Source organism: Diplotaxodon limnothrissa, linkage group LG8, assembly GCF_057381915.1.
Source record: "Diplotaxodon limnothrissa isolate DT_005_m linkage group LG8, D_limnothrissa_male_GT1.1, whole genome shotgun sequence".
NCBI lineage: Eukaryota > Metazoa > Chordata > Actinopteri > Cichliformes > Cichlidae > Diplotaxodon > Diplotaxodon limnothrissa.
The window spans coordinates 14529590-14554764 of NC_140603.1; the positions used below are offsets into that span (position 1 = coordinate 14529590).

The 25175-nt window shown below is 43.4% G+C and overlaps 3 protein-coding genes across 3 annotated transcripts; all 3 read right to left on the reverse strand.

Annotated features, from left to right (window-relative positions):
- Positions 1-1944: 1944 nt before the first annotated feature.
- LOC146626525 (uncharacterized) lies at positions 1945-2828 on the reverse strand. The gene is made up of 2 exons (XM_085360652.1): positions 2789-2828; positions 1945-2696 (listed from the first exon to the last, which is right to left on the reverse strand). Exons 1-2 carry the CDS (start codon positions 2826-2828, stop codon positions 1945-1947), a joined length of 792 nt encoding a protein of 263 aa, XP_085216778.1.
- Positions 2829-10296: 7468 nt separating this feature from the next.
- LOC146626526 (uncharacterized) lies at positions 10297-10938 on the reverse strand. Its single transcript, XM_085361811.1, has one exon. The coding sequence runs from the start codon at positions 10936-10938 to the stop codon at positions 10297-10299; it is 642 nt and encodes a 213-aa protein (XP_085217937.1).
- A 2289-nt stretch (positions 10939-13227) lies between these two features.
- On the reverse strand, positions 13228-24592 carry LOC146626527 (lysosomal dipeptide transporter MFSD1-like). The gene is made up of 14 exons (XM_085360653.1): positions 23235-24592; positions 17043-17180; positions 16625-16725; positions 16420-16529; positions 16281-16336; positions 16035-16178; positions 15779-15937; positions 15582-15697; positions 15345-15445; positions 15051-15162; positions 14683-14820; positions 14405-14544; positions 13515-13626; positions 13228-13418 (listed from the first exon to the last, which is right to left on the reverse strand). Exons 2-14 carry the CDS (start codon positions 17095-17097, stop codon positions 13263-13265), a joined length of 1500 nt encoding a protein of 499 aa, XP_085216779.1. The 5' UTR covers positions 17098-17180; positions 23235-24592; the 3' UTR covers positions 13228-13262.
- Positions 24593-25175: the final 583 nt, after the last annotated feature.

The window sequence follows — 25175 nt, forward strand, 5'->3', positions numbered from 1 at the left end:
TTTTATAGTCATGTGTGAAATACGGCTGTATAAATGTGTGGCAGCCTGTGGCGTGCGCACTCACAACAATGGCTGAGCGTAACTGGAGTCATGTGCGCACGTATTTTACATCCACAAACAGCCCAGACGTGGTTTGCGATACATGTGGCAAGAAAGTGAGGTGTTGTGGCAACACCACTAACCTTGTCAAACACCTCAAAGTAAATCATATCACAGAATATGACGAGCTTATGTTGAGGCAAACTGAAGAGGAGGAGAAGGACGGGTGCTGCTAGGGTGAGACAGACGTCTCTCAGGGAGTCCTTTAGTGCTGCAGGCAGGCAAGGTGTTCACATAGTGCACAACTTCAGGTTTTTGATTTCTATATGATGAATTCTGCATTATTAAGTGATAAGAACAAGTAATCTGATGTCCTGTAATGATTATGACGCTATAATTTGAGATACAATAAAAGAGTAAAGTTTTTGTACAAAGTATCGGAGCAGTATCGTCGATACCACCCTGAATTTTACTTGGTATGGGATCGGAAAGGAAATCAGTGGTATCACACATCACTAGTGATCAAATGTCAGGCCAAGCTGGAACTGATTCCTGTCTTCTGTAACTTCTACAACACTGTCCAATAGAGACACATGAATGAAATGCAGCGTCATTAAAAACACTGATGATCTTTATTTAAAAATGTAATACATTTACATCTGAATAAACTTTTAGGCATTACGCTGACGGACGGATGGATGGACCATGAATGCTTTCTCATCCTTCTTGTCATGCACCATGGAAGTGTCTGAGGGGCTTTTCCACTTGGAATGGGGATACTGTGTCCACACTTCAGAGGTGGAGTTTCCAGCATCTCACCTGGGCCTCATCTGCAAACAATCAGCAGGAGGGCTTCTTAAACCAGCGCTGCCTGCTACTCCTCGCCAGTTTGTTCTGCCATCTCCAGTGGTAACTAGGCTTCCCCTCTGCTCCAGTTCTGGCGTGCTCCTTCCCTGTGTTTAACCTTGTTTTCCCTGTGTTTAGGTCTCCTCTGCCAACATACTCATCCTACCCTCAAACTCCCTTACCCGTCCAGCAACTTCTTCTCCCTCTGTTGCAGAATTCCCGTTGGATTGTTCCCATCAGGAGCCAGGTGTTCAGTCTCTCGATAGCTTTTCCTCTGGTTCCTGCTGTCTGCTGACACTCCTAGCTCGAGCCACGTTCTCCATTCCCTCTCTAAAGTCTCATAAATAGTTTAACCATGTGCATTGAATCTGCATTTGGGTCTAAGCTTTCTATGCAGGGAAGAAATCATCACAGTGACATCTATTTAATTTTCAATTCAATTTTATTTAAAGAGCGCCAAATGACAGCAACAGTCACCTGAAGGCGCTTTATATTGTAAGATATACTTACAAAGAAAACCCCAACAATCATATGACCCCCTATGAGCAAGCACTTTGGCGACAGTGGGAAGGAAAAACTCCCTTTTAACAGGAAGAAACCTCCAGCAGAACCAGGCTCAGGGAGGGGCGGCCATCTGCTGCGACCGGTTGGGGAGGGGCAAGGAAAATAGTATAAAGACATGGAACAGAGACAGAGGTTAATAACAAGTACCATTCAGTGCAGAGAGGTCTATTAAACATAGTGGGTGAAGAAGAAACACCCAGTGCATCATGGGAATCCCCCGGCAGCCTAATGCTGGGCATACACTGTGCGATTTTTGGCCCATTTTGAGCCGATTTTTCAGTCGTGCGATCGTTTTGGGGATCGTCCCGAGTTTGGCCTTGATCAAACTTCTCACCCCTGCGAGTCAATCCTACAGTTTGATCAGGAGCCGAATAACGCGACTGAAAAATCGCAGCACAGTGTATGCCCAGCTTATTGCAGCATAGAGGATTCAGGATCACCTGAGTAGGCCATCAGATTACTGAAAGGATACTGAAAAAACCCGTCGAAGTAGTCTTAGTCTTCATTGCTGCTGGTCGACTCAATTGAACACCTCTGAAGTTTGCACACAGGCAAGTATTGCTCTTCTTGCTCAAAATCCTCTCGGGAACGCTTCCTCGAGCCTCCAGTTTCGTGTTCAAGCTCTTCGTGCGCATCTTCAAATACTTCAGAGTCATCATCGCTCCATCTCATTCTTTTGTTTGCTCCTAAATCTTCTTCATCCCTCTCTCTAGACCTCTTCCTGGAAACACCTGGCTGAGGGTCCTCTTCTGGGATGTACTGGCGAACATCCATGCGGCCTTCAAATGCCTCCTCATTTTCAATGCCACCAACATTGAAAATGATCACAACCACAGCATCCCCGTGCTGTTCATCGTTGTCACCATTGGCATTATTGTCCCTCACATGAATATTTTGAACATCGTCGTCGTCGTCATCGTCATCGTCATCGTTGCCGTCGCCGTCGCCGCCGTCATTGTCGTCATCGTTGTCGTCATCGTCGTTGTCGTTGTCGTCATCGTCGTCGTCGTCATCGTCGTTGTCGTTGTCGTCGTCGTCGTCGTCATCGTCGTCGTCGTCATCGTCGTCATCGTCATCGTCATCGTCTTCGTCCCCGTAAAGGTAATTGTCATATTGTGCCAGTACTGAAGCTATTAGCTCATCTAGATAGCAACAATAATCACGGAGAGCGAGATACAGATCGTTCAGGAAGCCATTAGCAGGTTCCTGATCTCCATTTGCCAACATTCGTGGGTTAACCTGTTGGCCTGCAAGATCATTAAATCTTTTAATTAACATCCATAACTATCTGCTGAAAATCTGTTTTTCATCAATTTCAAGACTGAGTACATGTGCTTACCGTTTTGGTTATTTTGTGGTCCGTCTCCACTTGCACTCATTTTGACTACAAGGAACACAAAACAACAATGATCACTAAACCTCAACCCAGAATGTTCAGAGAATTTGCTTTTTTTGTGATGACTTTAGGCTGCGTCCAAACGTACACGGCTATGTTTGAAAACGGACGATTTTCCTTTTTCGTTTAAAAAAAAATAAAAATCCAGTCCACATGTGCAGTTTTGAAAAAATATCTCCTTCCACATCTAAACACTAAAAACAAAGTGAAACGCTGTCAAGAACACGCCAAATCTTAACCGTGTAGAAATGTTGGCCAATCAGAAGTCTAGAAGCCTGGGTGGGAAAACCTCATAAAACCTTACGTACTTCTGAGAAGTTTTTGTCTTTTTCTGGAAAAGCAGCTAATTTTGTGTTACTTTCACGTGCCTTCATCGTTTCAAATGTTAATAACTAAAGACAGACTCACAACTTTGGAATGGACTAAATGCATACAGCATACATAAATGTCATTTTTTAAAATTACATTTCTTCCAAACCGACGTCAGGATTTGGGTTGGGAGAGCGTCTGTGTTGAATGTAGAATCCACGTCTGATGTAAGCGTGTAAAAACTGCAGATACTAAGATTAACAGACACAGTATGTTGTCTACATCTGCCATTGTAGAAATTGATCTCACGTAAACAATAACGTGGCCACAGCGTGACTTCAACAGCGGCGCACACTTTTGACATTGCCTGAGTAAATGTCCGTTTTCCTCGTCCACACCTGAACACAAAAACGTCCTTTTTAAAAATCTCACCTTTCAGTGACTCAATCTGCTGTTTAGGTGTGGACGAAAGGCCCAAATGCAGAGACAAAGCTGCGCTTTCAAAAATAGCCGTGTACATGTGCACGTAGGCTCAGTTTCTCATAAATTCTAATAGTTTGTTTGAGAACAAAACTTACGTCTTCTCTATTTTCCTAAATGAACAAAATAATCTGAGAAATAATCGTGTTAAAAAGAGCTTCTGTCACTCTAAGATATGATTAAGAACATTTTCTAATTTATGTATCATTTGTCAAATATTACATCAGCTGACAAATAGTTAAGTCTTCATTTGTTTTCCTGAATAATAGATCCACATCATCCTCTCTATGATGGAAAATATAGTCTAGTCTTGCACAATGTAAAGTACATAAATACTGTCCTGGCAAGCAGGGAAATCAGGCTTTATATATTTAAGTAAATGATCTTGAGTTTATAAACTGAAATTTGAGCTTACTTTAGTTCTTGGTAGATTACACAGCAGTTAATCCTCAGGGAAACGTCCAAATGTCACTAAATAGTGGTCTGCTTTCATTCGGTTGCAGTGTCTCTTCCGTTTTGTGTTCATATGCTGATGTTTTCATTCAAACATGCTTAAATGCTGTGATGTCACTTTAGCAGCAAAGACTGCGGAATGTGCAGAGATTCTTTTGACATCAAGTTGTTTGCTCAGATTTTGATATCTTTTAAATGGAGACAAAACAAAACGCTATGGCAACAAAACAACAAGCTGTTTCCAGTGCTTAATATTTAACATGTCTTTGTTATAAATTTTATTTGTACAAATCTGTGATGTTGATGTGCACAACGTGGGATTTAGACCTCGGAGGGTTAATCAACAAATCACGAAAAATTAGGTTTAAATTTCTGTTCATGACGGTGCAGATTTCTGACATTTTGTGTACTTGAAGCATTTAACAATTTGATTGTTTTCTAATAAAAACTGTGTGAAACTCAAGTTAGAACTGTGTTTGTAAATGAACCGTCCCATGTTGTGTAGCTTTCTGGATTTTATACTTATTGGGCTACATATTAATTTACTATACAGGCTATACAGTAGATAAAATCTAACCTCACATGTTTTATGTAACTAAAGTGTTTAATCATGTGGGCTACAGACAGTAATCAAGTTATGGACTATATTGATATGAAAAACATGCATACTTAGTGCATTTGAATCATTTTAACCATATGTAACCACCTGCATGTCATGGTCCTGGGACTTCTACCTGGTTTTTTGTGTGTCTTGTATTGTTGTTGTTTGATGTCAGCTTTAGGGTCCCTCGGTTGTTCTGTTAAGATGTTGCTTATTTGATTTCCCCTCGTGACTTTACCCCCTGTGTGCCCCCTCTGTGTATCTGCCAGCCCCCATGCCTCGTTTCTCCTCCTTGTGTTTTATTCCATGTTTTCCCAGCCCGCTATGTCTGTGTTCTCTTCCAATCTGGTCTGCGTCTCTGTGTGCTTCCTGTTTTACTTTGATAGTCTCCCGTCAGTGTTGTGTTACTCCTGCCGTGTCTCGTTATGATTATCAGTGTCGCCTGTGTTCCCCGTGTGCTCCCACTTCCCTCGTTAACCCTCTGTGTATTTGTGTCCACGTCTCCTACATTACCTACATAATAGAGCTATAATAAATGTTTGTTTGGGGTTTTTTTAAGTACAGAAATCAGCTGCTAAAATAATTGTTTTGACTTTTTGGGAATGCTTTACGGTCTGTTCTGTAGGAACGCTGAATTAATATATTGACTGTCTGGCCCCTTCTGGCTATTTAATAGTTGCTGAAGGAGATTTTGTTCATCCCCAGCTAATCTCATCCATATTTATATAAAATCTAGCATACTCCACACCACACAAAGTCAGAAGCCAGTTAAAATCTGTATGTGGTACCTGAGGCGGTGCTGCACTGACCAGTTGTTTCTGGCTATTTGCTGGTTCAGCCTGCCTATCACTGCAACTCTTGGCTCTTATTGGTCAGGCTGGTGTGTGTGTGTGTGTGTGTGTGTGTGTGTGTGTGTGTGTGTGTATTGTAAAGACTTGATTCCCACAGTCCAAGTCAGGGTTTTAAAATGCGTTGCTGTCTCCATCCAGCATCAAAGCTGCATTGAAATTTCCTTCAATGAAATTTTGGCTCAAAGAAAAACAGTGTTGTTACTGTCAATCTCCAGTTAAAATAAAAGTGTAATTAAACCAAACGAAAGTAATGTACTAATGCTGGTCAAGACATTACCTGTAGCTGAGTGACATTTCCTCCAATTTCTGTTGGTGTCTGCAGTTTCCACTGGGGCTTAGTGTCTACTGCTACCCGACTGCACCACCATCCTCCACAATGCTATGCGTCCATTGGTGGTGCCAGCTGCTAGGATTTCTGAGTGTTGCAGAATTTTTAAAAAAGCAACGAGTTTTTTATTTTTAACCTATGCATTTGGAAACATTCAGGAATATGGTGATGGGAAAGAAAAAGGTGGTTTCCATGAAGTCTCCCTCTCGCATCCACCTTCCATACTGCCAAAGCTCCAGACTGTCAATAACAATAATAACAGTAATAGTTAACAGTTAATTTGCCTAGCACTTTCAAAACAGTTACAAAGTGTGTTAAAGAACACAATAAAATCTTAGTTAAAAACTCAAAAGAAAAGTTCAAAGAGTTAAAACACGAAACGGTTTGTTTTCTTTTTGCATTGAGCCAGGCTGCACGGACAGCTAAGAGTGTCTGATGTGCAGAATGCAGGCAGTGACTTGGTTCATAAAAAGTGACCAAATCTGTAACAAGGCTTGTACCCATGTATCGTATACCCAAAAGGTTGTGAGGAGGAGAATGATGATTTATTTCTTTGAATTTGTTATAAGTCTGGCAGCTGAGATTTAAATGAGCTGGAGGTGAAAGATGGACTTCTGGCTGAGATCCCAGTAGAAGGAATTACAATTATTCAAACACAATGAGATAAAAGGATTTAATGGGTGTGATAAATGTGGTTGCACTCACCTGTTCACGGCACCTGATGTTAATGAGCAGAAAGGTAGGGTGAGCATGAGGCGAAACCTTCTGTTGACTGCAGCTTGAGCGCAGCTTGAATCATTTTGATGCATCTTTTGGTTTATGTATACTTCTGCACTAAGTTATGCAATAGGCCAATGTTGAAATTTGGCATAGTAAATGGTGCAGTTATTTGTGCAGTCTGTGCATTTGTTTAATGGTTTGAGGCCGTGTGCCGATTTGTACAGTGGACAGTTGTATGTGGAATAAAAGTAGCAAATAGTACAGAGGTGTATCTCATGGGGCGATCGTGGCTCAAGAGTTGGGAGTTCGCCTTGTAATCGGAAGGTTGCCGGTTCGAGCCCCGGCTTGGACAGTCTCGGTCGTTGTGTCCTTGGGCAAGACACTTCACCCGTTGCCGCCTGGTGGTGGTCAGAGGGCCCGGTGGTGCCAGTGTCCGGCAGCCTCGCCTCTGTCAGTGCGCCCCAGGGTGGCTGTGGCTACATTGTAGCTTGCCATCACCAGTGTGTGAATGTGTGTGTGTGAATGGGTGGATGACAGGTTGTGTAAAGCGCTTTGGGGTCCTTAGGGACTAGAAAAGCGCTATACAAATACAGGCCATTTACCATTTACTGTTGCACGTCATCTGTGTCCTCATGTTTAGCCTGCCGCGGCCGTTGGTTGGAGGAGCCGCAGTAGTTTGGAAAGGAAGGAAGCAGTAAGGTCAGTTTCCATTCTGGGTTTTCAGCATTAATAAAGAAACCTGCAACAAGGTGAGTAATGTTTGAGGTCCAAAAGAAATCAACACAGAGAAATTTTTACAGTGCTTTTCTACTCTACCTGAACATTCAAAGCGCTCTATACAGGTTGCCTCATTCACACCTGTTCATAGAAGCCCTTTTTCTGTGCTTTCTACCTAACATTCACACACATTCATACTCTGATGAATGCATCAGAGAGTGACTTGGGGTTAATGTCTTGCCCAAGGACAGTTAGCATGCACTCTGGAGCAGCCAGGGATCGACCCAAAAACCATCTGATTAGTAGATGACCTGCTCCACCTCCTGAGCCACAGCCACCCCTTTCAGAGGTAAGGAATGATTTAGAAAGTAAGTACAGTAATTTTTTGAGGTGATTTGATTTAAAAAAAATCATTTTTGCTTCTAATTACATAATTAAGGTGTAATTACATCTTCCAACAAATTGATACATAAACGTATCATTTATCTACTAAAAATACATAGGAGCTGGCGTCATGTTGTGGAAGCTGCCATCTTGCCCCACCATCATACACTGGCTGAGATGGGCATCGCTGCGCCGCCTTTTCATGTTTTATGTAAGTGGATTTATACATTACTTTGAATTTAAAGATGTCAAATAGCTCTTTCACACTACATATGACTATTTCACATTTGTACATGTATATTTTGGTGATCTCTTTCTCAGTATGTTTTTCTTCTTATGGAAATAAGCTAATTTTAAACCAGTTAATGTTAGGCTCCAGTGTCCTAAGAAATCACACCTTTCCCCTGATAAACAAATTGATTGGATTCTCTCATTGTGTGGGAATTGATTATCAATTACAACTTCAATGAGCCACTTCAAAGAAAGTTTCACCCGCGTGGGCAGCAACAGAAAGTCCAGATGTGGAAACAGAAGGTTTCCACATTAAAATATCGATATTTGAATCATTTTGGGGTAAATTGTAGTTTTTCATTAACAGGAACACAGTGGAAAGAAACTATCATTCAGATTGTCTACATTGGAAAGAACTACTCCCTCTTCCGCCTTTTATAGTCATGTGTGAAATACGGCTGTATAAATGTGTGGCAGCCTGTGGCGTGCGCACTCACAACAATGGCTGAGCGTAACTGGAGTCATGTGCGCACGTATTTTACATCCACAAACAGCCCAGACGTGGTTTGCGATACATGTGGCAAGAAAGTGAGGTGTTGTGGCAACACCACTAACCTTGTCAAACACCTCAAAGTAAATCATATCACAGAATATGACGAGCTTATGTTGAGGCAAACTGAAGAGGAGGAGAAGGACGGGTGCTGCTAGGGTGAGACAGACGTCTCTCAGGGAGTCCTTTAGTGCTGCAGGCAGGCAAGGTGTTCACATAGTGCACAACTTCAGGTTTTTGATTTCTATATGATGAATTCTGCATTATTAAGTGATAAGAACAAGTAATCTGATGTCCTGTAATGATTATGACGCTATAATTTGAGATACAATAAAAGAGTAAAGTTTTTGTACAAAGTATCGGAGCAGTATCGTCGATACCACCCTGAATTTTACTTGGTATGGGATCGGAAAGGAAATCAGTGGTATCACACATCACTAGTGATCAAATGTCAGGCCAAGCTGGAACTGATTCCTGTCTTCTGTAACTTCTACAACACTGTCCAATAGAGACACGTGAATGAAATGCAGCGTCATTAAAAACACTGATGATCTTTATTTAAAAATGTAATACATTTACATCTGAATAAACTTTTAGGCATTACGCTGACGGACGGATGGATGGACCATGAATGCTTTCTCATCCTTCTTGTCATGCACCATGGAAGTGTCTGAGGGGCTTTTCCACTTGGAATGGGGATACTGTGTCCACACTTCAGAGGTGGAGTTTCCAGCATCTCACCTGGGCCTCATCTGCAAACAATCAGCAGGAGGGCTTCTTAAACCAGCGCTGCCTGCTACTCCTCGCCAGTTTGTTCTGCCATCTCCAGTGGTAACTAGGCTTCCCCTCTGCTCCAGTTCTGGCGTGCTCCTTCCCTGTGTTTAACCTTGTTTTCCCTGTGTTTAGGTCTCCTCTGCCAACATACTCATCCTACCCTCAAACTCCCTTACCCGTCCAGCAACTTCTTCTCCCTCTGTTGCAGAATTCCCGTTGGATTGTTCCCATCAGGAGCCAGGTGTTCAGTCTCTCGATAGCTTTTCCTCTGGTTCCTGCTGTCTGCTGACACTCCTAGCTCGAGCCACGTTCTCCATTCCCTCTCTAAAGTCTCATAAATAGTTTAACCATGTGCATTGAATCTGCATTTGGGTCTAAGCTTTCTATGCAGGGAAGAAATCATCACAGTGACATCTATTTAATTTTCAATTCAATTTTATTTAAAGAGCGCCAAATGACAGCAACAGTCACCTGAAGGCGCTTTATATTGTAAGATATACTTACAAAGAAAACCCCAACAATCATATGACCCCCTATGAGCAAGCACTTTGGCGACAGTGGGAAGGAAAAACTCCCTTTTAACAGGAAGAAACCTCCAGCAGAACCAGGCTCAGGGAGGGGCGGCCATCTGCTGCGACCGGTTGGGGAGGGGCAAGGAAAATAGTATAAAGACATGGAACAGAGACAGAGGTTAATAACAAGTACCATTCAGTGCAGAGAGGTCTATTAAACATAGTGGGTGAAGAAGAAACACCCAGTGCATCATGGGAATCCCCCGGCAGCCTAATGCTGGGCATACACTGTGCGATTTTTGGCCCATTTTGAGCCGATTTTTCAGTCGTGCGATCGTTTTGGGGATCGTCCCGAGTTTGGCCTTGATCAAACTTCTCACCCCTGCGAGTCAATCCTACAGTTTGATCAGGAGCCGAATAATGCGACTGAAAAATCGCAGCACAGTGTATGCCCAGCTTATTGCAGCATAGAGGATTCAGGATCACCTGAGTAGGCCATCAGATTACTGAAAGGATACTGAAAAAACCCGTCGAAGTAGTCTTAGTCTTCATTGCTGCTGGTCGACTCAATTGAACACCTCTGAAGTTTGCACACAGGCAAGTATTGCTCTTCTTCCTCAAAATCCTCTCGGGAACGCTTCCTCGAGCCTCCAATTTCATGATCAAGCTCTTCGTGCGCATCTTCAAATACTTCAGAGTCATCATCGCTCCATCTCATTCTTTTGTTTGGTCCTAAATCTTCTTCATCCATCTCTCTAGACCTCTTCCTGGAAACACCTGGCTGAGGGTCCTCTTCTGGGATGTACTGGCGACCACCCCCACGGTTTTCAAATGCCTCCTCATTTTCAATTCCACCAACATTGAAAACGATCACAACCACAGCATTGTGATCCCCGTGCTGTTCATCGTTGTCACCGTTGTCCCTCACATGAATATTTTGAACATCGTCGTCGTCGTCGTCGTCATCATCGTCGTCATCATCGTCATCATCTTCGTCCCCGTAAAGGTAATTGTCATATTGTGCCAGTACTGAAGCTATTAGCTCATGTAGATAGCAACAATAATCACGGAGAGCGAGATACAGATCGTTCAGGAAGCCATTAGCAGGTTCCTGATCTCCATTTGCCAACATTTGTGGGTTAACCTGTTGGCCTGCAAGATCATTAAATCTTTTAATTAACATCCATAACTACACTGAACAAAAATATAAACGCAACACTTTTGTTTTTGCTCCCATTACCCATGGGATGGACGTAGAGACCTAAAATTCATTCCAGATACACAATATAACCATCCCTCCCAAACAGTGGTCACAAATCAGTCCAAATGTGTGGTAGTGGGCACATCTGCTATATTGAGATAATCCATCCCACCTCACAGGTGTGGCCACATCAGGATGCTGATCTGACATCATGAGTAGTGCACAGGTGTACCTCAGACTGCCCACAACAAAAGGCCACCCTGGAATGTGCAGTTTTTTGCGCTATTGGGGGTCTGGGGACCCAGAACCGGTCAGTATCTGGTGTGACCACCATTTGCCTCATGCAGTGCAACACATCGTCGCATGGAGTCTATCAGATTGTCAATTGTGGCCTGTGGAATGTTGGTCCACTCCACTTCAATGGCTGTGCGAGGTTGTTGGATATTCGTGGGAACTGGTACACGCTGTCGTATACGCCGGTCAAGCACATCCCGAACATGCTCAATGGGTGACATGTCTGGTGAGTATGCTGGCCATGCAAGAACTGGGACATTCTCAGCTGCCATCTGCCCTGAACAATGTGAACCATGATTCATCCGTGAAGCGCACACCTCTCCAACGTGCCAGACGCCATCGAATGTGAGCATTTGCCCACACAAGTCTGTTACGGCGACGAGCTAGAGTCAGGTCAAGACCCCGATGAGGACGACGGGCATGCAGTTGAGCGTCCCTGAGACGGTTTCTGACAGTTTGTGCAGAAATTGTTTGGTTGTGCAAACCAATTGTTCCAGCAGCTGTCTGGGTGGCTGGTCTCAGACGATCTTGGAGGTGAACCTGCTGGATGTGGAGGTCCTGGGCTGGTGTGGTTACACGAGGTCTGCGGTTGTGAGGCCGGTTGGATGTGCTGCCATGTTCTCTGAAACGCCTGTGGAGACGGCTTATGGTTGAGAAATGAACATTCAATGCACGGGCGACAGATCTGGTTGACATTCCTGCTGTCAGCATGCCAATTGCACGCTCCCTCATTGCTTGTGGCATCTGGGGCATTTTGCTGTGAGTCAAAACTGCACATTCCAGGGTGGCCTTTTGTTGTGGGCAGTCTGAGGTACACCTGTGCACTACTCATGATGTCAGATCAGCATCCTGATGTGGCCACACCTGTGAGGTGGGATGGATTATCTCAATATAGCAGATGTGCCCACTACCACACATTTGGACTGATTTGTGACCACTGTTTGGGAGGGATGGTTATATTGTGTATCTGGAATGAATTTTAGGTCTCTACGTCCATCCCATGGGGAATGGGAGCAAAAACAAAAGTGTTGCGTTTATATTTTTGTTCAGTGTATATAACATGATTTAGTAACAGCAGTAATGTCCACACAGTTATTCATGGCAGTAGTTATTATAGCTATTTCAGCAGAGATAAAATGTGTTTTAAAATTGAATTATCTACTTATGTCCTGTAGATAAAGTCAAATAAATGAAAATCTGTCATTTAATAACCTGAGTGAAATCAACCTGTGGTAATGAGTTAAATATTGCTTAAAAACAAACAAACAAGCAGACACATACCTAAGTAGATGGTAGTTACTCATTCACTGCATGTGAAGACGAATAACATGACATCGAAGAAAATCCACGCTTACAAAATGACTTCAGAAGCATTCAGGAACACTTTGACTTAAAGAACATTGAAGTAGAAGACCTTTTGATTTGGCAGGACTCTTCACATGCTTTTCTTGCAAGAAGTATCTCAGTCAGGGAGGCGACCAAGGACCTGAGGTTGACTTTAATGGTAGTTCTGTTATCTCTGACATGAGAAATACTGCTGACCACCATTTCAGCAGCACCTTACTCAGTCCCTTTATAGTAGTGATGCTTAGATTCATTCACTGAATTCCAACATTATACTGTCTAGTGTAAAGACAGTATAAATGGTATATTTGCCCAAACTGAATTTGGTAAGAGAGCTTTTGTTCATTTAGCACCCTTAGCTTGGAACAAACTGCAGAACGAATGGAAAATGACTGAGTTCATTACATTAAGTGCTTTTAAATCTAAACTACAAATCTTTGAGGCCACATCTGTAACATGCAGCTGTTTCAATTAGATTGATTGTCATTTTAACAGTTCTTGAAGGACAATTCAGTAGAATTGTCCTTCAAGAACTTTTTACTTGCCTACTTTGAGTACATTTCAGAGCCTGTACTTTTTCTCTCTTGCTTAGGTAAAAAATTTGCTTCAGTAGTTCAACTTTTAATTGAGTATTTTATTTTAACCCAGGTATCTGTACTTCTACTTTACTAAAGAAAGTATGCACTTTTTCCTTTCTGTTCATTTGGCTCTTCCTCTCCTCTGCCTGGGTGAGCGGCTTTCACTTCAAGTTTCTCTGCGCCCGAGTTCTTGGAGCCTTCTTGTGCCTGCCCTGACTTCTTGGTTGTCTTGTTGAGGATCCCGTCCTGTAAGGGTGGGGGGCATCATTAACTTTCTGCTGATAGTGTTTCGAGAAAATAAAGTCATGAGGTAACCAAATGAGGTAACCTCAGATGTCTGACCTGTCTGTGATCAACAACGTTAAGCAGCACTGAGGTCACAATGCAGCTGATGGTGTTGGCCAACATGAAGATCATCATCCTCTGCCAACGCCACAGCGGGATCTTAGTTTCACTGCAACACAAATGGAGAAACTGCAGAGCTAAACAAGACTGGAAGGACAATTAGTGCTGTACAAAAAGGTAGAATTGTGTGTGGGATTTCCCATGTACCCTTGAATGCACCATAGGTGTGCATGTGGGCAGCTTCATCTCAGAGACAAACAGCAGCTAAACAACTGACAGTGCGTGTGCTCATGAGACCGTATGTTTAAAGATGTACTTCACTTAGTCATGTTTTTGTTTAGCCATGTTTAGCGTGTTTGATGACATATGAGCAGTTCTTTGTGCTTCTGTTTAAATGAGGTTCTGCATAAGTGGCAGTTCGCTAACATAACAGATTTTATTACTGACTAGCTTCTAGCAGAGAGATTTGTTGTTTCTGTGCTCTGTGTACTGGATGTTAAATAGTGTGAAGTTGCTTTCATTGCATAGCTGTATGTGTGTTAATTCATATTATCTGACTTTAGGTTTACATAACCAGTCTGAAGTAATATGCCAGCTTATTTATTTATATACTGCATTTGAGTACAGCTCAGCTGTATCTTTATGTGTATGATGTAATTTGAAGTGTAACTGGTTTGCATTATTATGCTTTGTACACACACACACACACACACACTTCTCAATTTTAAATATGAAGAACGACAACTTGGACTCTGCTGTTTTGTTCCACACTCATGTGAACATTAACAAATGTTCTGACCCGACACTCTGAAGCGATTGCTGCAGCTTTCATGGTACCTTCTAAACAAGTGCACTGCAATGAGATTCTAATGTCAGGTTCTCCCCACCTGGACTTGGTGCCTAGTATCTGTCCAACAATGAGATTGGAGATCCCGACCCCAAACATCTGTACGGAGGTGGCCAGGCCCATGGCAGTTCCCAGAGTTGCCTGAGGTATGACAAGGGGAATAGACGGCCACATGCTGGCCTGGAATGCCACACAGGCAGCAACAAGTTTAACATACTAGAAAATACATTAATTCATTGTAATAATTTACCATTTTAACTCTGACGTCTAAGATTTTATTTATCAAAAATGAATTTAAAAAAAAAAATCCGCACTCACAGCAGCAAAGGAGTAGGTGACTCCCAGCCATATGGTTGAAACCAGAGGAGGGACAAAAGTGAAAGCCAGGAGTCCAAACACGGGCAGCGTGAAGATGGCGCTCGCCAATGCAAAAACTCCCCGCAGACCCACATAATCCTGGAACGCATGACAGCGAGAGTGTTTCAAGATTCCTCCTGTACCTGATGAAGGTTTATTCCTATTAAAAGGGAGTTTTTCTTCCCACTGTCACAAAGTCCTTGCTCATGGGGGGTCTTAGCATACCATATAAAGCACCCTACAGGGACAATTGTTTTGATCTGGTGCAGTATGAATAAAATTGAATTGAAGACAGGAATAAGATTTGGGTTTAAATTAAAGATACGTACAATGAGAATGCCCACGATGGCTGAGAGGACCACTAAGCTGTCATAGACTGCTCCCACAATATAAGCTGCCTCCTCCTGGCTGTAGTAGCTGTACTTATCCTGGATGAACTTGCTGGGATATGGAAAAAAAAAAGAAAAAAGAAGAAGACAGATGTAAATGTTTGTGACACTAGTATCACTTGCAATACGTGCTGTTGTATTTAGAGGAATGCAGGTTTAAGTTTCACGGATGACTCTGAAAGCAGCTCTGCATGTACAAGTCTTTATGCTCACACTTTATGTTGAGAACTCTACCTTGCATCAGCAATGAAGGGGAAGACGCCGTTGTAGAAGAACATGATGGTGAGAACCAGCAGCCAGTATCTTACTGACAGGAGCTTCACATCCTGAATCCTCTACACATAAAAACACACAACAATAAATGATGCTCCACACACAGATCACTAGTGTGTCCATAATACTGAAAAATTAAGGTTTTAATCTTCAGTGTTATGTATGCATGTTGTTATTATTAAAGGATATTGATCGTACCACTTTGCGAGACTCTTCTTGGATGGCTCCATCGAGACCCAGCTGTCTCACTCCAATCTTGTCCAAGGTGCTGACAATGACAGCGGAAGTGAAGCCCAGCACACACAACAGTGCGCCTAAGAAACAATAACATAAGAAACCCAGGTCACATGGCACCACACCATAAGCCTTGAGATTTCTACACACTCGTCACCTACCACCCCAGAGTGTCCACTGCATGCCATATTTTTCTTCAAACTTCTGCGTGAGGAAGAAGTTCAACACCGAGCCCAGCCGCGAGAGGGCCAGGGTCAGGCTGAAAGCCAAAGCCAACTCCTTCCCTTTGAACCAGAAGGCTGTGATGCGATTCTGAACAACTAATGAAGAAGGAGAAAGGTAACTGAGTGGTTAAGAAATGCTCCTCAAAGGCGATGCTGCAGAGAATATTTGTTCATATCCATGAAGAGAACTTACTAGTCAGAGATCCATTGCCTGATCCAAACAGCAGACGGCCGGTGAGCATTAGCGGCAGCAAGTAGGGAGATCCCTTGAAGTGGGAGCCGAGAGCAAACAGCGATGAGCCCAAAACACAGAGAAAAGAGAAGAGAAACACACCGACTGCAAAGAGGAGCAAAAGAAATGGTTGTACCATCATTTTACTGTCAGTAGATTAAAAATAACTGCAGACCATGCAGAGAGAAAACATAAAACAAAACTTACAGCGATTTCCTAATTTGTCAATCAGGAATCCAGCCAGGATCACCACTACTGCATTCCTGTTGATAACAGAGAGAAGCTTCTCATTGATAAGCCACTTTTCTGCATTTTCACAGTGAAATCAATGCATTAACGTGCTTACGCCCAAGCATAGATGGCATAGAGAAGATTGTACTGCTGAGGGGTCATCCCCAGTCCCTCCACACAGTCCACTGTCCCATTGATCACCGTCGCATTGGGACACGTCAGGTTCTGTCAAACATTAAAAACAACATCAGTCTTTCCCTCCTGATAATCAAGTCGTGCAATATTGATGCGATCTGTAAGCAGCGCTGCCTCTTGCTCACCCCTTGGAACTGATCCTGTAACACACTGGGAATGTCGAAGCAAAAGTAGGACCCAAAGGTCAGCAGACAGTTAAAGAAGAGCACCACAAAGCGATAGTATGCTGCAAGACAGTGAAGCACAATAAAGAAAGGGCAACATCAGGTGATTTAAAAAGGCAACAGCCTCAGATCAATATAACAAATACTTGTCTTTATGTCTGAGGACATTTTTGGCTTTCAACAAAGCGCTATTGTGCGTTTTGGTTTTTAGCTTGTTTTTAAGGAGAAAAAAGTATGTAATTCTGTAATCCCAGTGGAAGTATAAAATGCTGAGATTTTAGGGAAGCGTGTTCAGGGTCACAAGCAGAGGTCTGGTTCGTATCAGTAATCTGTGCTGACTTGCTGTGTTTTTAATAATTAACTTTGCAGTGAGACGTACCTTTTTCCGCCGGCTGCGCCATCGTTTTCGTTGTAGAAACAGCGTCAAAAATCATATCCTTCACTGTCGTTTACATGAACAGAGTGAGCGGCCGCTTCTTCTGTGGCTGATACTGGGAAACTCATATCTTAAAACCACCTGGACAGAAACGTATGTGTTTGTTGCTAAGTAACTTACAGGTGTCCTAGAGAAATAAAACATTATATAAATTACAATCAGGGTTCTGTACTGCTCATTGGACTGATTATAGTTTGATGTTGGCCATTTATTTTTGTAAGTACATTTAAACAACTTAATACCCAAATTTGCAGTACAGTACAGTATGTGACAGTATTGATTGAAACATCAATTAGTTATTTTCTAATAGAACTACAAGCTTTTGAACAGGTCGCTCAACTACGTGAGGTTTGTGTGCTGTTCCCTGCTTCTTTATTAAGCCTCGATCGCCAACTTGAAGCTTGACTCTGCGGACCAAACCGTCATCTTCTTCTGGAGCTTCAACCACTCGAGCCAGTTGCCACTGATTTCTGGGAAGCATGTCTTCTTTGATAATGACTATGTCATTGACTTTAAGATTTCGACGTGGTAGGTGCCATTTCTGTCTCATAGATATGTTCAGAAGGTACTCTCTTTTCCATCTACTCCAAAACTGCTCAGTGAGATACTGGACTCTGCGCCAACGTTTCCTTGCATATAAGTCCTCTTTCACAAACTTTCCTGGTGGAGGCAGTGCAACCTTTGATTTTAGTCTTTCCAACCCATCTTTCCAGTCCTCCCACCGTGAGCGTAAGTTGTCAGGAAGGGGGTCATCCCATTCAATGCCTCTGCGACACAGTTCCTGTAGGATACCTTTGCCTCTTAAGGTGAAGGGAGCTACGAACCCTAGTGGGTCGTACAGGGATGAGATCACTGACAGTATGCTCCGGCGAGTAGGAGGTTGGTCCTTAGTGTTTATTTTGAAACTGAAAGTGTCATTTTTGATTGACCACTGGATGCCGAGCACATGGCCTTCAGCTGTTGTGTCAGGTTTGAGATCAAGCAGTTCTGTGGTGTCTGCTCTGTCTGAGGGTTCCAGCTGGGAAAGCGCATCACTTTTGAACTTGTGCAAATGTAGACCGCCAAGTCTACAAAGTGCTTGTGTTTCGGTGATGAGTTCTTGTGCCTCTTTAACTGATGGGACACTAGTTAGACCATCGTCTACATAAAAGTTCTGTTCAACAAACTCTGAGGCCTTAGGATAGTCTGCTGTGTACTGTTGTGCCAAATATTTCAGGCCGAAATTAGCACATCCAGGGGATGAACTGGCACCGAATAGATGTACAGCCATTCTGTATTCTCTGGGTTCTTTGTCTAATTGTCCATCCTGCCACCACAGAAATCTCAGATAGTTGCGCATGTCTGGACAAACAGAGAACTGGTGGAACATTCTCTCGATATCACAGATTATGGCTACATTTTCCTTTCTGAAACGACAGAGTACCCCCACCAATGAGTTGATCATATCTGGACCTGTGAGAAGAGTGTCGTTTAATGAGACACCGAGAAATTTTGCTGAACAGTCAAAGACAACTCTTAGCTTGGCTGGTTTTTTCGGGTGATATACCCCATGGTGTGGGATGTACCATGCAGTCTTGCCTTCAGACAAAGGAGGTGCTAATTCTGCATCACCACTGCTGATAATGTCTCTCATAAAGGAACAGTAATGTTCATGATACTGTTTATCAGCCTTTAGCCTTTTCTTCAGGTGTTGCAGTCGGACTGTGGCTAACTTCTTATTGTTGGGAAGCGCTGGTGGATCATTGCCCTTGAAGGGAAGCGGCATCTCATAGTGCCCATCTGATCTTTGTTTTATTGTATCACTGAGGATTTGTATGAAGCGAACATCATCCTGTGATACATACTTATCCTCATAGTTTCTCTCATTAAAGTCAGTCTCTAGGACTTTGAGTACTTCTGTGGCTGATGGTATGGGCATTTCTTTGACTGTGATCCTGTGCACATAACTCTGGTTACCTTCTCTGTCTAGGTGAGGATTACCAGAACCAATAATACTCCATCCTAGTAGGGTTCTTTGTGCGAAAGGTTCGTTTATTTTGCCTGTGACGATCTCTAGGGGGGCTAGTGCTGATGGGCAGTCATAACCAATCAATAGACCTACTTCACAGTTCTGCAATGGCTGTAACTTGTTAGCTAAGCCTTCAAGGTGTGGCCACTGAAGTGCAGTTTCCTTGGTAGGGATATGAGACTTGTCAACTGGGATAAAGTCACGAGAGTAGACGTGTTCTATTCGGACACGAGTCTCAGAATCAAACCCACGCACCTGTAAGTTGTTGGCAAGTTTACTTGCAACGACTGTGTCGACGGAAGTCATGGTGCTAAGCTTTAACTGCACTGGTTGGGCGTCTACATTTAGTTCTGAGGCCAAATCCTCTAAAATAAAGGATGAGTCACTCTGGGTGTCAAGCAGGGCATATGTAAGTATTTCTTTCTCAGGCTCAGATGCAACTGACACAAATACTGGTACTATGCTGGATGTGGAAGATAGTTTCCTTGTTAGTACATGAGTCATAACATGATGCACTTCCTTGTTTGCACCTTCATCTGGGGATTTAGAATCCTCAGTTTTCTTTTCTTTAGGTTCATTCACTCTTTCTGTGTGTAGACAGGTGGGGTGACGCCGACCACACTTACTACAGGAGTGACGTCCTCTGCATTCTTTGGTTACATGACCCCTCCTCAAACACCCAAAGCAGAGACGATTTTCTTGAATGAAAACTTTCTTGTCATCACTAGTTTTCGCTGCAAAAGCAGGACACTTAGCTATGCCGTGCGATTCTTCTTTGCAAAACAAACATGGGGGTTTAGGTCTAGAAGTAGATACTGGGATTGGTGGAGACTTTGGTTGGATGGTAGTACTGAGTGCCTTCGCTCTTTTAACATGCCGCTCTTCTGATGCCCTTTCGTTTATTAGGAATGGTGAGGCAACAGGATTGCAAACTACTTTAACTTCATTTTGTATGAACTTTGTAAAGCGAGCGAAGTTGGGGTAGTCTTGGCTTTTGTCTAGCTCCTCCACCACAATGCGGCTCCATCTCTGCACTATCCACTCAGGCAGTTTTCTTAGAAGCTTGTGATTTTCCTCACAATCATTAAGGATCTCTAGGCCTTTGACTTGAGGGATAGCCTCTGTACAGCTTTGGAGAAAATCTGCCAACTCCCTCAGTGCTTTAGGATCATTGGCAGCTATTTTAGGCCATTTTGTGAGTTTAGCCCTAAAGGCTCTTTGGATAACAAATGGGCTGCCATACCTTTCCTCTAAAACGCTCCAAATGCCTGCGTATGCCTGCTCACTGTTGCGGAAGAAATATCCCTCTACTGCCTTTCGTGCTTCACCTGCAAGATAGCTCTTTAGATACAACATTTTCTCACACACAGGTAAAGGTTTGTCACCAATTAGTGCCATAAAGGATACCTTCCAATCCATAAACTTTAGGGGGTCGCCACTAAAGATGGTGGGCTCAGGTACAGGAAGCCTGTTTAGGGTAAGAGCGCTAGCGAGGGCTTGAACTAAGCTAAGTTCTTCACGTTCTGGAGTAGTATTGTGAGGTCTAAATTAGGGCTGCCACGATTTGTCGACTAGTCACGATTACGTCGACTATCAAAATCGTCGACGACTGATTTAATTGTCGACGCGTCGTTTGAAGCTTTGTAAGATCCCAAAAGACGCAGGAATAAGTAGCAGGATTTAAGAGTGTAATAACAGACTGAAACAGAAGATGGCAGCACTGCATGTACAAGGATGCCAGCTGCCGTTAAACCCCGAAGAAGAAGAAGAAGAAGAAGCAGCTGTGTCCCAGAATTCATAGCGCGGCCCAGCTCAGTTTCCAACAATGGCGGCAGCTAGTTAGTTTTAATATTACTCTTATTATTCTTTCTGGGTCACAAAATAAACGTTTAACATATTTTCAGCCGAGAATGTAGCTGTGTAAACCTCAAATATCGGCTCAGTTTATCAGGACACCACATATTTTCAAAAGCGCTCCGACGTTTTCGGAGACGTCTGTTACCCACTAGCTCGATAGCTAGCCGGGGGCTAGGTCACTAGCGCGGTGAGAACACCGGACTCCCGGCAAATTGTTTTCAAACCCACCGCCGTCTTTCGCTACTCAGGTTAAATATATATGAGTCACTTAGATAAATTAAAAATGTTGTTGTTTGGCTTTTTTTTTTTTTTTTGTATTTTATTTGTTCCTGAGTAAATCGGTTTGTCTGAGATTAAAGTTATAGTTTTTACACAGCTGAATAAACGTCAAGCAGACAACTGATTATCAGAAGTGTGAGATGCTCCAGAATTTACTCCGTTGTCCTGTTATATTTTAGATAGCAAGGAGTTTATTAAACTTCACCGAAACAATCTGCAAATTTCATTAAAATTGAATAAACTATCATCTTGTCTTTATTTTTAGTTAGCACCTTAAAAGCTTAAAGCTGTAAGCTAATGATAGTTATATAAGAGCAGATGCTGCTGGTGCAATAAGCTGTAGTTTTACGTCCAGTGGATGATGATCTGATTAGTCGACTAATCGCATAAATAATCGGTGACTAGTCGACTATCAAAATAATCGTTTGTGGCAGCCCTAGTCTAAATGTTGGTGCTTGTGGATTTAAAGAGAGCCGTGGTGCGCTGTTGGGGAGATTTGCGGAATTTTCTAAGTTGTAGCAGGACACTTGATCATGGCTTTCAATGTCATTTTGAGCGCTAAGGGCTCTTACTCGTGCAGCTGCTACTTTCACTTCACTGTCTGCCTTTAACTGTTGAAGTTTAGTCTTTTCCTCCTCCAACTTTGCCTTTGTTTCCACTTCCTTTATTTTCCACTCATTTTCCATTTGGCTGATCTTGGTTTCCTGTGCCAATATTTCTTGTGTGGCCTTTGCTTGTTCCACTTTGGCTGCAAGTTCAGCTTCTGCTTCCACCTCACGACTGCCAGTAGAATCTGCCTTTGAGCGTGCAACTGAACCCTCTGGGAACGACGTTTCAGTTTTTGTATCACCAAACACAGAACCATAGTCCCTTTTGTTTAACATCACTCGTACTCTTTCCTTTTCAAGGCGATCGTTAAAGAGCTGATCGATATTTTCCTGTCGTTTAGCAACAACTTCACAAATGTCAGTTGTAAGCACTGCACAAGCATCCATTCGCTTAACAATGTCGGGCGTCATGGATTGGCTGCGGCGAACGGGTTCATAATGCTGTTGTACTACAGCGTGCTTGTCTCTTATGTCATGACTGGCATTGTTTAGCTCTTCAGGTGAGCAGAAAGTTTTCAGCTTTGTTCTGATTTCTTTAGCTGCCTTCTTCCAAGTGTCATAAGCTTTGTTAAATGCCTTCTCATTTTTCTTTGCCTCATATTCCTGCATTTCTTTACCCTTTTCAGTTAAATGCCTTTCACGATTGCTGGATCTTACTCCTTGTTGCTCTGAGTCGTCGGCTTCTTCAGCAGCGTTCAACATTTTGTTACTGTAATGTGTATGTTGCTCTATGCGATAACGTCTGGACTTAAACTTACGTGAGTGTTACTTTTGGAAACTGTTCAGAAGGGTTAAAGAAATCTGAGCTGGCAGCAATCACTTCAGAGTGTCGGGTCAGGACACTTGCAAATGTTCAGATGTGAGAGGAACAAACAGGCAGAGTCCAGGAATAAAGTTGTCATTCTTTGTATTTTCAATTGAGAATGTGCCCGCAGCTGGGCGAAATAGAGTGTGTGTATGTATGTGTGGTTTCTGCAGACAAAGCATAATAATACAATCAATTAGGAATCAGATTACATAATAAACATAAAGATACAACTGAGGTGTACTCAAGTACAGTATATAGCTAAATAAGCTGACATTATACTTCAGCCTGGTTACATAAACTTAAAGTCAGACATTATGCATTAACACACCGCATACAACTATGCACTGAAGGCAACTTTACATCGGTTTATCATCTGTTACACAGAGCACAGAATCAACAACACGATAACAACGAATCTCTCTGCTAGAAGCTAATTAGCAAACAAATCTGTTATGCTAGCGAACTGCCACTTGTACATAACGTCACTTAAACAGAAGCAGAAACTGCTGGTAAGTCATCAAATACACTCATGGCTGAACACCAACATAACTGAGTGAAGTAAAACATTAACTTACGGTCTTATGAACGCACACACTGTCCGTTGTTTGGCTGCCGTTTGTCTCTGAACTAAAGTTGCGGACATGCACCCCGATGGTGCATTCAGGGGGCATAGGAAATCCCATACACAACCCTAACCCTTTTGTACAGCCGCCCCCAAATTTGGTGTACAAATTTGACCTTGATGGAATGTCCTCTGCACCTAAGCAGAATCCTGGGGTAGAACAGGCAACCTGATGAGCCGGGCCACCGGGCGAGTGTAAGTTCGGTCCTTTACTCGAACGACTGCAGCTCTGACACGATCATCGGCCCCCGGTAGGATAGTTTTCACAGTTCCTACTTGCCAGAGCGCTCGTGGGGTCTGCTGATCAACAATGAGAACCACAGATCCAACTGCAATGTTGTCTGTGTCCTTGTGACATTTCTGCCGTGGTTGCAAGGTGGGCATAAAATGCCGTATGAAGTGCTTCCAGAATTGGTCAGCCAGGACTTGAGTGTGTCTCCATCTCTTACGACTGAGCAGCTCGGATTCTGGATAGAACACTTGGGGTAGAGAGCAATCTGGCCGCCCCATCAACAAAGAGTAGGGCGTGATGGGATCTGGGTCTGCGATGTCTGAAGAAACATAACCCAAAGGCCTGGAGTTGAGTATACTCTCCACCTCAAGCAGGACAGTCCTCAGCACTTCCTCTGACACTATCTGCGCTCCCAACGTGGTGCGCAGAGCGGTTTTCACAGATCGCACCTCTCTCTCCCAAGACCCTCCAAAGTGTGGAGCACTAGGGGGATTGAAACAGAATCGGATCTGTTCTGCTGCCAGTTGCTGTCTAAGATCTGGCGTTAGGGCGATGAATGCTTCTTGTAGTTCCTTACTTGCACCTCGAAAGTTAGTACCCTGGTCCGAACGGAGTTCAAACGGCTTCCCTCTACGGGCTATGAACCGTCTGAGTGACATCAAGAAGGAGTCAACATCCATGTTTACCAGCAGATCCAGGTGAACTGCTCGAGTAGTAAGACACTTGAAAAGGATGCCCCACCTCTTTTCTGTGCGCCGACCCACTTTAATGAGCATAGGGCCGAAGCAGTCCATTCCAGTCGAATAGAAAGCAGGTCGGAAGAGCCTCAAACTTGAGGGTGGCAAATCTGCCATTTTCGGGACCTCTGGTTGACCTCTCCACTTCTTGCATTCGGGACAGTAATGCTGATGTCTTCTGACTGCTTCTCTCCCCCTTAAGATCCAGTATTTCCGGTGTAACTCAGCGAAAACACGTTCAGCTCCCGGGTGGTTGAGCTTATTGTCACATCGCTGGATTAGAAGCTTCGTAACTGGGTGAGCAGGCTCTAGAAGTACAGGGTGTAGTACCTCAGGGCTCAGGCCTTCGCATCTGCGGAGTCGACCTCCAACTAATCAAGTCAGAAGCCTTGTCATACTCAGGAGCGAGGGTAATTAGCCTGCTACTGGATGGAATCAGCTTCTCTGATTTAAGTAATGTGAATTCTCTCGGGAAGCTCTCCATCTGAGAATGTCTAAGCAGGGCCAGCTCTGCCCTTTTAAAGTCATCAGCATCAGGGTGACTGGTGTCATTAGCCGCCCCGTGCATCAATCGAGCAGTGGCTTTCAGGAGTTCCTCATATGTGCTGAACTGTTTGATGTCAGGTATCGCTGGACTAGCGGATCCAGTAAGCAGACCACAGAACACTGGCTTCTTCAGCTCCTCCACTTCCTCCTTAGCTTCTCCCACCGGTGCTTGTGGCCAAAGGCTGGGTAGCAGCTGAAGAAATGGTGGCCCCCGGCTCCAGCGATTCGCACCAGCAAGCTGAGCCACAGTTTTCCCTCTTGTGATATCGTCTGCTGGATTGGTTCCTGAGTCCACGTACCGCCAAGATGCTGCAGCAGAGAGTTCTTGTACCTCTGCAACTCTGGTTCCCACAAAGACTTTATATCTGCATGAATCTGA

Excerpts from the sequence above, each read along its gene's own strand:
- LOC146626525 (XM_085360652.1), bottom strand. The coding sequence starts at position 2,828 with ATGAGTGCAAGTGGAGACGGACCACAAAATAACCAAAACG. Across the intron at positions 2,697-2,788 it reads ACCACAAAATAACCAAAACG|GCCAACAGGTTAACCCACGA; the intron begins GTAAGCACATGT and ends ATGATCTTGCAG.
- LOC146626526 (XM_085361811.1), bottom strand. The coding sequence starts at position 10,938 with ATGTTAATTAAAAGATTTAATGATCTTGCAGGCCAACAGGTTAACCCA.
- LOC146626527 (XM_085360653.1), bottom strand. The coding sequence starts at position 17,097 with ATGATTTTTGACGCTGTTTCTACAACGAAAACGATGGCGCAGCCGGCG. Across the intron at positions 16,726-17,042 it reads GGCGCAGCCGGCGGAAAAAG|CATACTATCGCTTTGTGGTG; the intron begins GTACGTCTCACT and ends ACTGTCTTGCAG. Across the intron at positions 13,419-13,514 it reads ACGTTGTTGATCACAGACAG|GACGGGATCCTCAACAAGAC; the intron begins GTCAGACATCTG and ends CCACCCTTACAG.